The sequence below is a fragment of the Homalodisca vitripennis genome, chromosome 2, assembly GCF_021130785.1.
Source record: "Homalodisca vitripennis isolate AUS2020 chromosome 2, UT_GWSS_2.1, whole genome shotgun sequence".
NCBI lineage: Eukaryota > Metazoa > Arthropoda > Insecta > Hemiptera > Cicadellidae > Homalodisca > Homalodisca vitripennis.
Window position 1 is genome coordinate 39,563,710 of NC_060208.1, and position 18,479 is coordinate 39,582,188.

An 18,479-nucleotide genomic window follows, 5' to 3' on the forward strand; every position below is an offset into this window, starting at 1 on the left:
TATCAATCCTAATTTAGATTCGATATTCTCTGATATGAATACTTTGTATTTATTTATTTTTTTGAAAATATCCTTCTCTTATTACATAAATTTAAATTATCCAACATCATTCAACTCTTTTAAGTACTTCATTATATAATAAAACTAATTATTATATAAAAAAATAAAATTTTTAAGGACTTGATAAAGAAAGATACATTACGCGTTCTACAATTCGAGATCTCGAACTAAAGAAATATATAATGGTATAAGATAATAACTGTTATAATGTTAAAGATTATTTTCTTACAAACTCATAGATCTTTCCAAAGCTGCTATGATATCATCAAAGATATTAGGATTATAAACATAATCGAAAAATTAAAAATCATACGTATTATAATTTCATATTAATTATGCTTATTTAAAAACCATAATGAATTATTATAACAATATATTTAAAAACATTTAAAACGTGTATAATTCAATGTTAATTCTTTTAAGAGAATGATTGCTTATCGTGTCCATATTGTAATTTTGTGAACATATTTTACATTGTATACGTTTAGTTTTCTTTGTCGTTGATGTCTTTCAATCAAGATTCAATTAAAATTTTACGAACAAGGTATGTTTTATTAATAGTTAGTCCGAAGATCATCGTATTACTTGGGATGATGCTAACATATTACAACGGGAACCTAATTATTTCAAAGAAAATGTATTGAGGTTTCATACTTTATCCGGACTAATCAACCGATTTGTTTGCCATTAGTTGAAGTTATGTTGCTTTGGGTACCTATTCTGAAAAATGAGTTAACAGGTAAACCTATGAAATAACTTAAGTATCAAACAAATTAGATTTCTTTTTAAACCAGCGTGGAGTCAGGGTAAAGTGTTAAAATGTTTGTCAAGCCTGAATAATAAAAAATGTCCATTTCCTTTCCTCCTTTTTATACCGCCATTTCGTTTCTGTAGTGACGATCCGTACTATTTACTATTGGCATCTGGTCAGTTGTATTTGGTTGGCCGGTGAGAGCAGATCTATGGTGACTTGTATTCTGTAGTTAAGTTTTAATAATTAGTGTTTGGTTTTTATTAAGTGCATGTTTTACACTTTTTGTGAATTTTGTAGACACAACATGGCTGTTGTGGTTCTAACTTAAGCCTGTAACAACGCTAAGGTATGTTATGTTTACTTTAGAATAGGTTGTCGTCATGCATGATTTTAGTAATTTACCTGAAGAAGGTATTAGATTTCAGGTCTCAAAACGTAGTTGTACCAGTTGTATTGTATCACTGGATTATGGCAAAAATCCAGAAAAATCATGTTTCTTCACGCAAATAGTTTTTATTGTGGTTTCACAAGGACGAAGAGTAGTCGCTGTGCCGATTCTTCAATAGCCTTGCCAATATATTGCGTAAAAATATCCAGAAAAATTGCTTGAATAAATATTTCTAATATGTATTCCTGAGAATTATGTTTGAATTATATTTTAACTGTATTTTGTATATGAATTGTATTTGTCTAATGTTTAGTCCTAGGACCGGTATATATATATATATATATATATATATATATATATATATATATATATGTGTGTGTGTGTGTGTGTGTGTGTGTGTGAGACATTTTGCAGGATTGTTTCTAGAATTCCTTATCAGAAAAAAGCTGATCAAACAAAATCAATACATAATTAAAAATAATTGAATCAAATTTAATCAGTATCATACACAAAAGGTTTCCTAACAGCTGTATAATATTTGTAAGTTTTTACAAGGAACTAACATTTTATAAAAAAAAATCATGGTTGCCTGTAAAGTCGGTTTTACGGGCGAAGATTTTACGTGACAACGTCTTTTTCTCGGTAGAATATTTATTGATATGAATATTATTAAATTGCACAATAGGAACAAGGAATTGAATGAAAATAAGAATTGCACAAATTTTAACTATAGAAATATATTTTGTTTACTAAAACATTGTACATAATTTGAAATTAATAAAAATTTTTTATTGTAAATGGTAAAGTTGAATAAAACATTTACTAAAATTGGAATTTGAAATTCTTGCTAAACACAGTTAAATTCTAACTCCACGCGTGGTGATTGGTCGGTTTAGTTCGTTTGTTTGGTAGCACTGTTATGACAGGTTAGAGGTTATAATTTGTTATTTTAAATGTTTGACTAGCAATACGCGCTGTTTCTTCTCAATCGACTGAATTACGATTGATTGCAGAGTGATTTAAACTAATAATTTACTTAACACTATCAACATTTGTCAATAGTATGACATAACCTATAAAATCAGTTTCTCAACTTTTGTGTCAATCTAACAATTAATCAATCAATCATAGTTTACGATAATGAAATATCAGAGTACAATTATTTACCTTTATTGTTGTAGTTGTTGTAAATGACGAATCTAAGCACTCCACATTTTCACGAATAAACATAGTTATCTGCTTTATCCCGTGCGGATCCCGTGCGGCGGACCCACTGGACGGGCATCGTAACGTTACCGGGCGTTACACTTTTTCATGAGTGACTCCGAGCCGCAACCTAATTTAAGACGTTGTCACGTCAAAAAAAGAGAAAGAAAATCATCGTACGTTCAATCCCTACGGTTGCATTGATTTTAAAATCCATATATGTGCGCTTTCACAATTTTTTACTTTAATTAGATTAGTTCTTTAGTTGGGATTTGGGTCTAAATAGTAAATTCCCTTTCGTTTAGAGCAATTTTATTTTTATTTTATTGAACCACATAAGAATGTAATGGCTTATAAAAATGTTTATGGATAACATGAAACTGATGATTGATAATTTTTACTCGTATTAGATTATGGTTTTACCAATATAATCAAGTATCAATAGCCAAGTTTTTGTTGTGCAATCAATTTAACCTTTAGTATATGTATTTCTTATTCGGTTATCCTACTTCTAATTGATTTACAATTGATTTTAAAAAAGGCAAATTTTGGCTGGTTGCAGAGATTTGAAAGGTTGCATTTTATTGTATTACTTCTGGAATTTCCTTCATAGTTAAATCTCTGCTTAGAAAGACTGTTTTGTTTATTGCGAGAGTTTGAAAGTTTACTTAATTGTCAAAGAAAATAAATTTCTAGGAATAGATTCCAATGTGGAAAAATATACCTTTAAAATTTTGTTGAACTTATGAAGGCCAGAAAATTATTTAGTAATAAATTCAGTTGTTAGAATTGAAGACACTGGAATTGTTCTTCCATGATCCAATTTTTTATCAACAAGAATTTTAGTTTATATTGTTTAAAATTTATTATTGACGATGGAATGCTTGGAAAAATAATAGAATTTTAAACATTTGCCATTGCTATATGTTACAAAAATTATAACTCTGTTCGAGGATTACTATAGCCTATATCCTCTTCGTCAGGTGGTAATAATACATACAAAAATAAAGAAGAAAAGGACGTAAACGTCCAAAACCTGCCCTAGTTCAGCCGTTGTCTTTGCACAGGATGCAAGTCTCGAGCACAATTCATGCCACGAGAATAAAAATCATATTAGCACAGCCTGGTAGTACAGTTGGATCATAACAAGAATGTCGACATCGGCTCTTTCATCGGCACCGCATAGTGTTAGCTGAAACTATGGACAGGAAGTTGATGATCAGGAAGGATTGCTTAAAGGCAATACGCTTCCGGACCTATACCAGACGTATACCATAGTTAAAAGTTTCACTAAACTTTTACGCCCTTTTATTTAGGAAATATCAGTATTTTGGAAGCCTTGGATAACTGCTACTCACAATAACCTAGTTTTTTACTAGAGTTTTTTTCCGAGACATACACAAGGATATATATTTTCATGTTTAGGCAGAGCAGGAAATTAAACTTAAGAGTCAAAAAAGTTAATAACTAATTCGTACCAAAAATGTATGGTGCTATTAGTTTCAAGCCTAAAATATAAACTAGCAAAAATGGTACTTCACTTTGTATTCTTTTAACCATAAACAATAAAATAACTTATAATCTGAAGTCATATGTATCCGTCATACTACACTGTAAGAACTTTGAACAAAAGTTCTACGTAATTCGATTCAAAAAACAACGTGCGAAGCGTAACTGATAGTATCACAGTAAATACTATTCACAATATTGTACAGCAGATCAACATTTCAAAAACATATGAAATTTTATTCCGATTGTGGTTCAATGGAACGTAAATAGACACACACACACACACACACACACACACACACACACACACACACACACACAGATTATAAACTAGTGTATATACATATACATATATATATATGTGTATATATATATATATATATATATATATATATATATATATATATATATATATATATGCTTTAAAGCTTATTAGAATTATTAATTTCATTGTAATTTTGACGTGACAACGTCTTAAATTAGGTTGCGGCTCGGAGTCACTCATGAAAAAGTGTAACGCCCGGTAACGTTACGATGCCCGTCCAGTGGGTCCGCCGCACGGGATCCGCACGGGATAAAGCAGATAACTGTGGGTCCGCTGCACGGGATAAAGCAGATAACTATGTTTATTCGTGAAAATGTGAACTGAGTTTATAGGTTATGTCATACTATTGACAAATGTTGATAGTGTTAAGTAAATTATTAGTTTAAATCACTCTGCAATCAATCGTAATTCAGTCGATTGAGAAGAAACAGCGCGTATTGCTAGTCAAACATTTAAAATAACAAATTATAACCTCTAACCTGTCATAACAGTGCGACCAAACAAACGAACTAAACCGACCAATCACCACGCGCGGAGTTAGAATTTAACTGTGTTTAGCAAGAATTTCAAATTCCAATTTTAGTAAATGTTTTATTCAACTTTACCATTTACAATAACAAATTTTAATTAATTTCAAATTATGTACAATGTTTTAGTAAACAAAATATATTTCTATAGTTAACATTTGTGCAATTCTTATTTTCATTCAATTTCTTGTTCCTATTGTGCAATTTAATAATATTCATATCAATAAATATTCTACCGAGAAAAAGACGTTGTCACGTAAAATCTTCGCCCGTAAAACCGACTTTACAGGCAACCATAATTTTTTTTTTAAGGGAAGCTGTATTGAATAGTTTAATTATCTCTATTCCTATGCACGAATAACATTTTAAAGCTCCAGATACATATTATGCCCTGACCTTCAAATTAAAAGCTACACATTTTGGTATTTTACAAACTGCTTTTTGTGTTTACGCTAATAGTTTTAATACATAATTAACGTATCTAACCTGGGTTATTTTGGTTCCTGCTGCAGTAGAATGTGCTTGTAGCTACAAGAAGTGCGAGGAAAGTGAAAAATGACCTAAACATTTCCAATGTTTATTATTTTTTAATATTTAACAAATATAAAATATGGTAATGTAATTGCAAAAATTTTAGTGACTACAACTAACTGATATAACTGATGGGAAGTCTTTGTCATTGTCTATGGTTTAATATTTGAATCTATACTGTTTTTTAGATTATAAGGTTTATTTGTTACATTGCTTAGTTATATTATTTTTATTGTTAATTCTTCATAGTTTATTTATTGCTATAGGTCTTTTCTACTTTATAGTTTATTTCTTGTTATAGGCCTTTTCTACTTCATAGTTTATACAGTTAATGAAATTGTTATTATTATTTCAATGTTATTGCTGTTTTTACTCTTAATTATTTATAGTACATATTATTGTTTCCGCTTAAAAACCTATAGATCATCCTAGTGCATAGTTCCAGAATTGTTTTTCCTTACAATGGCAAAGAGGTTTTTATTTGTTAGCAGTTTATTATTTATTGTCGCTTTCTGCTCAAAGGTTTTTTGATATAATGATTAAGCTAAAAAAAGTGTAATTTTTGAATTGTCTCTTTTTTCTAGTGGATTAAAAATTAATGGTGGTGGGAGATAAAAATGGATGACTGCAAAATGTTTCAAAGCTTGTAACATGTTAACTATCAACTACTTTTCCCGCACGCGCCTTGTGAGGCGCATTGGGATTTGTGAGATTTATGTACTTTTGTTGTCTTGAATAAAGAGTTTTTAACTTGAACTTGAAAACACTGTTATTTCGTGTGACATTGAATGTCTTTGCCAATTTTGCTCTAAAATAAATAAACGTAAGAACTTCAAGTAATACTATTACTAATTAACCGTTTCAGATTGCATTCAAACGATGAAATTGTCCTCTCAGCTCCAGGAACTACAATGTAGTGCCTTTGCAAGTGTTTTTTCGCAATTTCCAAGTTAAGTTTGAAAGTCCAATAATTGTGCTCACTTTATAATATAGTTCAAACATTCTATTTTCTTTCAGACGGTGCTAGAAAGAGCTATGACCCTTTTGATAAAATATGTGGCTTAAATTAATATTTCACTATTACTGCAAACATTGCATTTCTTTTTATCCTGGTGACAGTGCCATTGTAGCTGCTATATTGCACCCTATATATTTATTTAAAATGTATGTATTTGATAGAGCCAATCGTAATAATTTCATTTTCCTGACCATTCAAATAAACAAGATTCAAGTACGCCACACCACGCACCGCTTAAAACTTTTCGCTAAAGTTGCATGCAACATTTTTATTATACAACTCATTTAATTCTTGAGATGTACTGAAGGCATATAAATAGACTGACAATTTTATTGATAAGAAATTGTCAGACGCTCAACGAAATTGCATGGTTAGGTCTGCACCATCAAAGACACTATCAATTATGTTTTAAGTAAAATTCATGGTATAATTTATTTTTTGTAGAGGAAATATTTTTCTGAATATCTCGATATGGTACATAAACATTTTTTATTGAATAGGTTTCATAGCAATCTTCAAATTATATAAGTGTAAGTTAGGGTACCACGACGCAAGGGTGCAATGAAGTCATATAATTTAACCGATATTTAACGTTGACTTTCCAAGCTATTGTTTTTTTTTTAGTCTATGAATAAAAGTCACGTGTTGAAAGTTCACATGATTAAAGTCTGTTTAAAATCAAACTTATTTGTAATTTATGGTTGCCATTAAGGTTATCCATATGGCCCATTTAAAAATACTATCAAAATTCTGTAGAGTGACATTCAACACCACCAAACTCTCTTTTGTTTATACAGTATAATAATAGACCCAAGGATATCCCTGTATAGTGGACATCGCCTTGGCTCTTTCTCTAGAGTCTGGACTTTATGCAGTAGGTCAGATAAAACTCTGTGTTGTTTATATAGTATAATAATGGACCCAACGATATCCCTGTATAGTGGACATCGGCTTGGCTCTTTCTCTAGAGTCTGGACTTTATGCAGTAGGTCAGATAAAACTCTGTGTTGCAGTCCGTTGTCTTGTTTTAATGTATTAGGGATTTTTAATCTGTGCAAGAGTGTATATTTTGATTATGAAAACGTAGTTTTACACTTTCCGTAACATATAACGCTGGTAAATATCTGAGATCCTATTATCATTTTCGTTTAAATGTGTAAACAATGAAAATTCGTATATGCGTTAAAAGTAGGTCATTCTAAATTATTTCGTACAACAAAATCTTGTATGGCAATTACATTTTGGTAACTGTGGTAATTAAATTAAGTTAAAATCCAATAATTACTAAGACATGCAGATATACTATGGATCGAAGCAGGGCTAATATTTGATTTTTCTAACGTTGGCTTGCTAAGTTTATAATAGTATGCAAAGGTTAATATACAATAACTACATCGTCTAGTAAAATAATAATAATAGTACTTACATTGCAAAGTAATCTTTAACTCGGAAAGTACGTGGTTGCGCAGTTGAACAAATTACGTCATGTATTACAGTGGCATTGATCTCTGCCAAATTGGTACCAACGTGAACTGCCACATCCGTCTCTGAGCAGCTAGACGGTACACAAAGAGTGTACTCAAGATCGAACCGATGCATTACTCTGGCCTAAAAGTGAAAATTATAGAATTATATCCATGAGGAAAAAGCATTTAGCTGTACTTCATATTAACTCAATTTTATTATGTTATTAAAGTAGTCATTAGAAATGAATTTCTGAAAAATTAGGCAATTCCAGATAGATTAAAGATATTCTCACTGTCGTATTTCTCTATTGGATTGTAAAATTTGATGCACATATTTTTCAGATTTGGGCCTATATTTTTGGTTTAAATCAGTGGGATGTTGTAAGAGTGCAACATTTCCCATTGCAATAAGTTTCTTTAGCAATGAGATCAATTCAGTTTTTCCCATTGACACTAAATGGTAAAGTTGAAGGGAAACTAATCTTCCGGAATTAAAAATACGTTGCGGGACTTGGGGATTAGAAGTTTTTATTATATTTAGAACTTTGCTTCATAAAACTTGAAATATGAATTTTTAGAATATAAAAAAACAATAATCAACTTCAGTTACGTAAAAAGATCACAGGGTTGTTGGCAATACTCATCGAAATACAGTACTTAATCACTAGGTATTATGTTGGTTAGTGAATATTTCTCATAATTACTACTAATAATACTGAGCGCTATAATAATTGAGAAGTAGATGTACATATCATTTCAATGTCCACTATTGAGAGGCTTAAAAGTTACAAAGTTTCCATTTTATCTTGATTCAGGTTTAGAGTTTGAATATGCATTTCTGTGTGAATGTTGAATTTAGCTCCAGTTTAACTTTCTCTTACGTGCAGCATCTGAGATCTGAAGCTGTTGCATACTTGACTCCTAAAATGTGACGTCTAAAGGAATCCAAAAACAGTGATGACGAAGAACGCAAAAGCTCTAAACGTAATCCTCCGCATCGTTTTGGCATCAGAGACACCCAGACTACAAAAAGTAGTGCAATATAGAGTACCATTACCAGATTTCAGGAGTCAAGTCTGCGACAGCATCAGACCTCAGATTCTGCACGTAAAACGCAGATGAACTGGAGCTAAATTAAACATTAGCATTGAATTAACCCTTCCCACCATAGCTGCGTTATATGCATTTCTGGTTCGTAACTATTATATTGTACATACGATAGTAGAGTTTGCCTTATTACAAGGATAAAACAAACTCACTTATTCAGTTTAAAAAGCAAAATTCTATAAATAAAGAGTCATATTTCGAGCCAAGGAATCTTTTTCTAGTTTAAGTTATTCCTGGTCCCCCAATAGCATTTTAACTGTTGCTGATTAAGTATTTATACGCATACTTTGGTCTGAAAAGTTTACTTAGGTCAAAAAGGGTCTTCTTCTGGCCATTGTACTTATCCAGCATAAGATATCTTTAGTTCCCTAGTAGTGTTTACTTTATGCTCCGATTAATAATTTATATGTATATAAATAATAGATTTTTAAATTCATCTTCGGTCAAGAATCAACTATTACAGGTAATTATACCTTAATGTTTTGGATCTTGAATTCAGAGAGTGAAAATGTTTTCATAAGTGGTAATGTAATTCTCAAAATTCAGTATAACAATAATTTATGTTTTTACACTTCCTCAGACCAGAACTGAACTAATTAAGGTTAGTGTACTAAGGTAATAATATAACAGCCTATGATAATTTTAAATCGGAATTCATAAAACACAGTGATGTTATCATAACAAGAATATATACATATTTAATATGAACAGTCAAAGTCTGTCTAACGCATATAGCGGTTTATGGTATTTTTATTGTTGTAGTATCGCAAATATATTGGTACTTTAATCCTTCTTCAGCCAAAAAGCATTTCTTCCACCGTCATCCACGTCTGATCTTAGATATTATCGATTAGGAGTATCGTTTCCGTTGATGGCCCGATCAAGAATATAAATAAGAATAAAAATTATTGTAACTATAGCTTAACACATATTTACTTTAAATATAATATACTTCTGATCTTAGGAATTTTTGGGACCATAGTACACTTTGCCGTGATGATACTAATAAGTTGGTATGCAAAGTCTACTTTATTCAAAAATTGAGTATTGTTGGTAATCGTAACCTACTTCAGGTGCTGGAAGGCGGTTAAGGGAATACACTGGAGTGTCGAATTTCTTATTTCTAGGACAGCAGTGAGTTTATAAATAAAATAAAGTTCTTCTTGCAATAAATATTCTTCAGCTCATATGTGAAGTTGAAATGTCTTTGTTATTTTTCAATCATGAGACACGTATATTCAATCATTATAGGTCATGTGGAAGTTTGAAAAAAAAGTATAGTTTTTCTATCGGATGCAACATCATTTAAATTAATATAGTAGTTGATATTATTGGAAATGCTTTTGGTTTTAAAACAAATGAATGTTTTTCTAGTGATCGTAACATCATTTAAATCCCTACGGTATATGATCTTAACGTAAATACTTGTTATTATCCAATTGGTTAGTGAGAGACGTAAATACAAATTTCATATTTATAGTACAGAGGATAGTTGAAAAACAAATATATTTTTACTATACGTAAATATATTGCAAAATTCTGCTTCAAGTGTTGGTTATCTTTGCATCAAAAATTATTAGACATTGGAAAGTTCAAAAACAGAAATAGAGTTTTTTTTATTTACGCGCTCTATTTTAACCTCTTGCGATGTTTGCTCTTAAGTGCGTTACAATACAGTTTTATATGTAATTGATGTAGCATAAGAGAGTTTTTGTGAATTTGAAAAAGGTTTTTTCCTGAAAGTAATAAGCATACTAATGTGGTACTTCGGATTATAGAGGCAGTAGTTGCATATGGTTTGGATGAGTTAGTTAGTCAGTTTTAACCAATAAAACGTTTCAAGATACCTGTCATTGGCTTTGGGACAAAGTTCTGTCTTGACTATTTCACAAGATAAATCAAAATTTTAAATAAAAAAATACAGTCAAGTAATTTACTTCAAACCATATGGATAGTTAATATTTGATAAATTTTCAGGTTTCGAGTTGTGGGCGGCAAATCAAATATCCAATATACTAATGATTGTTTAGTTTGGCTTTTTTGATATAACTCATGTTTGGAAGCCTCAAGTGAAATCTTCTTTTAGCTTAAATGAATATTATTGATTTAAAATTTTTATATCAATACATTTTACTTTGCTTAAAATATGTATATCAAATAAACATATACCTATGTCAAAAATAAAGTTTTCTTTTTTTACGATAGGAAAATGCATTATGCACCGTCAGGGACAGGTGTTCGCCCTGGTGTGTGGGACTCTCACCCACTAAAAACTACCGGTCCAGGCATTGGAAACCCTCTCGGGAACGCATCTCTGCAACTACTTCAAGAGGGTGCCATCGTTCGCCCAATGGGTGCTTCATTCTAAAATCCACCAGCATGAGCTATTCTGGTGCTTTATAGCTGCTCTCTTCTTTTTTGCCTTAGCACCCTCTTGCAGAACGCAGCGACAGCGTTCCACGATTCGGGACTGGACAACATCTCTTCTATAAGAGTTTCCGGCGAAACATGCCCGATAGCTGCCTCCAGCTCCCTTCTCTCCGTTTCCCACCTTCTATATTTGAAGAAGGTGTGCAAGGCATCGTCCGCATCCGAATCCCCGTACTGGCATTCCGGACTCGGGATCTTCCCCATTCTGTTAAGGTAGAAGCCGAAACAACCGTGCCCAGTGAGAAGCTGTGTAAGGTAGAAATCTACCTCTCCATGCTCTCTTTCGGTCCATCCCCTCAGATCACCTATGAGCCTAAAAGACCAACGTCCTCGACTCTCCGTCTCCCATCGATTTTGCCACTCATCCATTGTGTGCGAACGGGCAGTAGCACGGCTGACAGTGCCATTCCCATCGTATACACGCTTCCGCTCAAGAGCAAGAAGATCGATGGGAATTACCCCCGCAATCACAAGGACGGCCGGCTCCGAAACGGTACGATAGGCAGATGAAATCCGGAGAGCTCCTCTCCTCTGCACCGCTGAGACCTTCTTCCTGTAACGCTTCTGCCGCAAGGCATCCGCCCATATCTCGCAACCGTAGAGGATAATCGAGTTCGTCACGGACATGAGGACTCGGCGCTTAGTCTCTGCGGGTCCACCGACGTTGGTCATGAGCCTACTCAGATTGGCCACAATTTTTTCAGCTTTCTCGGCCGCACAGGCGATGTGGTCCCAGAATGTCATACGGGAATCCATTCTCACTCCTAGATACTTGACGCAGCGTTTGGTATCGATGAGCTCCGTGTTGACGTTTAGCTGTACGACGGGATCTATCCTCCTCCTGGTGAGAAGAACGATCTCTGTCTTCTCGGTGGCCAAAGACAGTCCATGCTCACCCATCCAACAAAGTATTCGCCTCAGAGCTAGACTTAGCAATCTCTGGGCCTCATCCAACTCTCTCGTGGTTATGACTACGGCAATGTCATCTGCATAACCAAAGAGGAAGGTGTCGTGCGGCATCTCCATACGAAGAACCCCGTCGTACATGATGTTCCACAGGTCTGGGCCAAGAATCGAGCCTTGGGCAGCACCTGCCGTCACTTCCCTACTACGAGGTCCGTCCAACGTTTCAAAGACCAGTTTCCGATCCCTAAGGCAGTTATTTAGCAGCCTCAAGAGATACGGTGGAATCAAAAAGGTGGACTGTAGGGCACCGAGCATGTCAGCCCAACTGGCCGAGTTAAAGGCGTTCCTTACGTCCAGTGTTACCAGCATTACCAGTTTGCGGTACCTATGGTCCCCCTGCTGTACTGACTCGAACGCTCTGACAACTTCGCCGACAGCACCAATCGTAGAACGACCCGCGCGGAAACCGAACTGGCGGTCAGAAAGTCCTCCTGCCGCTTCAACAGCCTGGATCAGCCTAGGTTTGATCAAACGCTCGAGGAGTTTCCCCGCTGTGTCCAGCATGCAGAGGGGTCTGTATGCGGACGGGCTTGTGGGGTCTCCTTTTCCCTTGCTGACCAACACTAGGCGCTGGATCTTCCAACGAGGAGGGAACACGCCTTCCAGCAGGCAGCGGTTATACATATTAAGCAGCAGCTGCGGTGAACCAATGTATGTCAAAAATAAAGTAATGGATACAAACTTGGGTATATTAGAAATCGTTGATAAGGACTTAGGTTTAATTTCGCAGAGTGTATACTTGCATGGTTTTTAACAAAACCTATTCTACGAAAGTAAAATAATCATGAAAATCTAATCATTTAGCAATACTAACTAGTTAATAATATTGTAGAATCAGTATCAAATTTAGAAGTCTAATAAAAGCTTAATTCTAAATTAGCATTTAAGAAGGTTACGTCAAACTGTAGATGATAAAATTAATCATTTGTACATAATATATATTTTTCACAAAGCAATAAAGTTGAAAACAAATAAAAGTTAACTTTACTGTATAAAATCCCATGTACTATAATCGCTTACATGACGCTCCTACAAGTTCTTACGTAAACTAAGCTGAATGTATAATCATGGTAATTAGTTATTATTGAACCTTCCAATTATTTATATTTAGAAAAATTATAGGTTTTATAACAGCTCACATTTGATGACTTAAACAGTTAAACTAGTATATTATATTTGTTATTTAAAAACCTATTAAAAAACATTTGTTTAATAATTGCAAGAAAACTTGCAGGATGAAGATAACATAGAGCTAATATGTAATACAAAAGTTATTTATTTTGTTGTAAAAATATATATATATATATATATATATATATATATATATATATATATATATATATATATAACTATACCAAATTATAGTAAAAAACGTTTTTTCAACTTTTCTTATGTACTTACGTTAAACTTTTTATCATGATATATGGATCCTCTTGTACACACTGTGCAGTATTTTCCTATGAAATTCCTTGTGGCATCCTTTACTTGAAGACATTGCCGGTAGTTTCCAGAGATGTATTTCTTAAAGTCTAGTAGTCCCGATCCCAGCTTCCCAGCAGCGTCAACCACTTACAGAGAGCAATGTGTAGTTTTAAGGTTAAAATCAGGAAGTTTGTGTTTTTAATATTGCACTTCTAACAATATGTAACAGTAAATGAATGCCACAACAAAAATATTACAATATTTTACAGAAATATATTATAAAGTATAAGAAAACAAATTAAATAACCTTCCCTGAGCAAATTGTCATACCCTATTGAAAAATTTAATAATCAAAGAAGATTTATCTTTGGTTTCTGTATCTAGAATGCTATGCCACACAAAACCTGCTTTATTTATGATAATATTTAGAATAATTTTGTAAAGGAAATTTATTTTTTACATTTCATATGCTAGTCTGTCCATCTGTTTAGGTGACTGTGCAATAATATGTATAATTTTAAAGCTACACTTTGCAATACTCTAAAAGAACCTCAAAAATGTTTCATCATCCTACATGTTTATGACTCATTTTCTCTTCAATCTGTAGGATACCAAGGCTGAAAATTTTTTATTTTTAATGATAACTCTACTGTTTATATTTCAACATTGATAGCTTAGTTTTATACTTTAAATAATTTTTCTTCAGTGCAACTAGAGATTTTTATAGTCTCATTCATAGGATATTTTTTATATTGTTAGTGACCATTTCTGAGTTAAGATGGTAATTAAAATATAAATTTGCACTATAGTAGTTAATTAACCATCCTGAAATCATTTTAGCTGTGCTAATTTTTAAACCACAACTTATCTAGTAAAGATGTATTAGTAGATATGAATATGAGGGTTCTAGCGCACTTTTTGGAGTAAACAGAAAACCAACGGAAAATACTGTCTAAAGGATAATAAACGAATCTGTAAAAATCAAACAATAACCGAATCTATTGCTTCTACTTTCTTAAGCTGTTTAATATTATATCTTCGAAATCTATTGAAAAATGTATAAACGGAAATAATGAAATTTGCTAACAATCACTCGAGAAGTCGGGGAGAATGTGAGTAAAACCACATTCTTTTCACGAGGTTCTTCATTTAATTTCTCCAAGTGTACTATAAAATCATCAAAGATTTCAGGCTTAAAATCGTAATCAAATTCAACATCCAGATAATGAAAAAATACAGGTAAAATCTTCTCATAATAAACGTGTGTATCGATACCTACAAACCTAATGTATTCTTTGAAAAGGAAAATAATTTTTTCAACGGTTATAAGAGATAAGTAAAAATTTTTATTCTGTTTTCTAAATTCTGTAACAAATTTTGTTTGTTTCTCACCTCCGTATTGTAATTTCATAAGCAGATTATTCAAATGTGTTAGTTTATTTCGAAATTTCTTAGGTTTAGGTCTTTCGTACAAAATTAAATTACAATCTCTACAAACTAAATATCTTTTATCAATAATTTCTCCTCTATTATAACACTTGTAACAGTTGGCATTATACTCTTCCATTTATACAAAAAGATTTTTGTTATAAATGGAGATTATGGAACTAACTCTGCCGAGAAACAAATTTTTCAGCGCAAATGTTTATGTTTATATTTCAACTACCGAGATAAAAAGAAATGACTTTATTTTATTATTCAACTATTTAGGATATTTTGTCTATGATTTACAAAGATTATTCCGGAAGAAATCGAGATTTTTCATCAGCGAAAGAGTATAATTTTGAAGTTAGAAACAGAAACAGAAACAGAAACAGAAATCTTTATTTGCTATCATCAAGATAGAAACAGGCGTCATGTAGGCTACATTATATATAGAAAAGAGTCTATTTGCTTGCCAATTGCCATGGTCACTCTCTCCAGGTTTAAAAATTCATTGACACTGTAGAAGGGTCTATCTGCCAGCCAAGATTTTAAATTTCCTCCTAAAAACTTTCAGCTCCAAGAACTTCAAGGATGCGGGTAAGGCATTGTAGAATTTTGCACCTGCGTAAGAAGGTTTTGATTCAAAGAGCTTCAAGCGATGGACCGGCAGGTTGAAGTCAGTTCCATGTCTGGTGCAGTGTGTGTGAACATCCTGATGTCGCCTTATTTATTCCCAGAAGACAAGCTAGTGTTGTAGACTGGAAGATATATTACATTTACAACGGTTAATAACTTCAGATGTTTAAAGACTGGCCGGCAACTATCTTGTATTTTCATTCCTTTTATGGTTCGGATGGCTCTCTTCTGTAAAATTAGAACTCGTTGTAAGTTATGTGCAGAGGTTCCACCCCATACCGAAGAAACTCCATAGTATATGAGGCTCTCAAAAAGGGCATGGTAGGCTGTTAAAGCTGCCTCCTCTGTGCTGACAGATAATGTTCTTTTAATGGCGAAGACAGCTGTGGACAGCCTTTGACAGAGAACATCTATGTGCTCATTCCACTTAAGATCTCCATCCAAGTGTAATCCAAGATGTTTTAATTGAAGTGACAGCATCGATGTCAGGAAGGTTTGAGACTTCATCCCTCTTGGTGCCAAAGGTAACCTGCTTGGTCTTGGAAGCATTGAACACAAGATCATGCCTTGCACAGTAGTCCATCGCCAAATTCAGGCCAATGTACGCGTTTATTTCGAGGCTTTCAACAGACTTCTGAGAAGTGAGTAGGACGGTGTCGTCCGCGTACATGATGGCCCTACAATAAGGCTCCGTCACTGCAGGCAGGTCATTGGTGGACAGCACAAACAAGAGTGGGCCCAAGACCGAGCCCTGAGGAACCCCCCTCACCATGGGCCGAGAGTCTGATCTGGATGTGGATCTGATGCCTTTGATGGATTGAGCTATTTCAACCACTTGGTTTCTGTTAGAAAGATAAGATCGAAACCAACACAGTGCCGTATCTCGGATACCAAGATGGTGTAATTTTGTCACAATCATGTCATGGCTTAAACAATCAAAGGCCTTGCTCATGTCAACACAAAAATGCCCACAACACTATCTCCATTTTCTATGCCATCCACAATAAATTCAAACAAAATCCACCAAGGCTGTGAGAGTGGGACCTACCCTTTACAAAACCATGTTGTCTATCAGTGAGAAGATTGTTGATATTTAGGTGTTCAAGGATTCTAGATAGAACAATCCTCTCGAGGATCTTAGAGATAGTGGGGATTTAATGAGATGGGCCTGTAATTCCCTATTTTCATGTTTACTGCCTTTTTTGAGAAGAGGAAAAACTTTGGCGGTTTTTTAGTTTTTTGTGGAAACACACCCTGGGCCAACGACAGCTGGATGACATGAAGCAAGGGTGGTAGAAGTTCATGTTTGGCTGCTTTCAGTATTTTAGCTGAGATTCCAATCCACTCCCGTTGAAGATTTAGGCTTCAATGAATCTATTGTAATTGCAAGCTCTTCAATTGATACGGGTTTTCAGGATATGTATAGTTTGTTCCACAGGGGATTGCATGAGTAGTTTCAGCTTGGTTATAAGAAGGGCTGCTATTATTTACTCTAATTGTTTCATCTGCTATTGTTGTAAAGTATCTGTTGAAGTGATTAGCTACGTCTGTAGCATTATCTACCACTCTTCCATTTACTTCAAGGTTTATGGCATTTACAGAAGACTCTTTGGACGATTTCCTCTCACCATTGATTATTTGCCAAAGAGCTTTGCTTTTATTCATAGATCGGCTAATGACAGATGCGCTATTTTCTTTTCTTAGAGACCTAAGTTTTAAGTCGTAGGCTTTTTTTAGTCGAACAGCAGTCTGTTTATCATTGTCTGAGTTATTCAGGATGTACTTCCTTTGAGCCTCCAAAAATTCCTCTTTCAATAGCTTTGCTTCTTCGTCGTAGCATGCAGATATTTTGTAGTTGCGGTTTTGTCTAGACTTCTTCAGGGGGCAGTATATATCTAGATTAAAAGTTAGAGTGTGAATCAGAGACTCATATGCGCCATCTGCATTGTCTGAACCAGAAACTCCCAATCCAGTTCTCAGCTGCAAGATTTTGTTTTAGGTTGTGCAAATTTTGTGCATTGAGGTGACGACGAAGAGAAGATTCTGTTATTCGTTGTTTTGCTGGGAAAGTGAGGTGACAAAGCTGACACGTGTGGTCTGAGATTGCCGTATGCATTATATCAACCTTAATAAGATTTGTACTGACGTTTGTACATACGGCATCAATAGATGTTTGTGAAGATGCAGTAATCCTAGTTGCTGGGAGTTGAAGCCTCGTCAGGCTGTGTGAGGCCATAAGGTCGTTGAAAAGGGTTCTTTCAGGCAATGGTTGCAAGTTGTCGATATTGATGTCACCTATTAGAAGTACCTTGCCCTTGTCTGAAGATGGAAATGAGCCCAGTATATCTGACAGGAGCTCAAGTGCTCGAACGATAGTTTCTTGGCGTTTTATAGGAGGGCGATATACTCCTAGAATGTATAGAATTTCTTTGCCACTCAAACTTGATGGATACTCCTTACCTCACATATCAATGGTAGACTTTTACATTCCACGTTTTTTAAATTAGCAGTTTCGTTTTCTAGGGTACATTTTTTATATATTGCGACACCCCCCTTTTTTGCCGATTTCTTCTCCCGAAGGCAGAAATCAAACTATAGCCAAGTAATCTGGTGTTAGTGATTAGGTTGTCGCTTTGTCCATGTTCAGTAATCACAACAATGTCTGGTGATAAAGAATGCAGAAGATGATTGAATCTATCAATCTTATTG

General features: G+C 33.9%; 1 protein-coding gene across 1 annotated transcript in view; it reads right to left on the reverse strand.

The window, feature by feature from the left end:
* LOC124355597 (nose resistant to fluoxetine protein 6-like) overlaps nucleotides 1-18,479 on the reverse strand; it is a 51,255-nt gene that overhangs the window by 14,413 nt on the left and 18,363 nt on the right. Inside the window, exons 2-4 of the mRNA XM_046806760.1 lie at nucleotides 13,689-13,855; nucleotides 7,745-7,926; nucleotides 5,256-5,329 (exon numbers count right to left, since the gene is read on the reverse strand). Coding sequence (XP_046662716.1) covers nucleotides 5,256-5,329; nucleotides 7,745-7,926; nucleotides 13,689-13,855 — 423 coding nt within the window. The remainder of the gene's footprint in view (nucleotides 1-5,255; nucleotides 5,330-7,744; nucleotides 7,927-13,688; nucleotides 13,856-18,479) is intronic.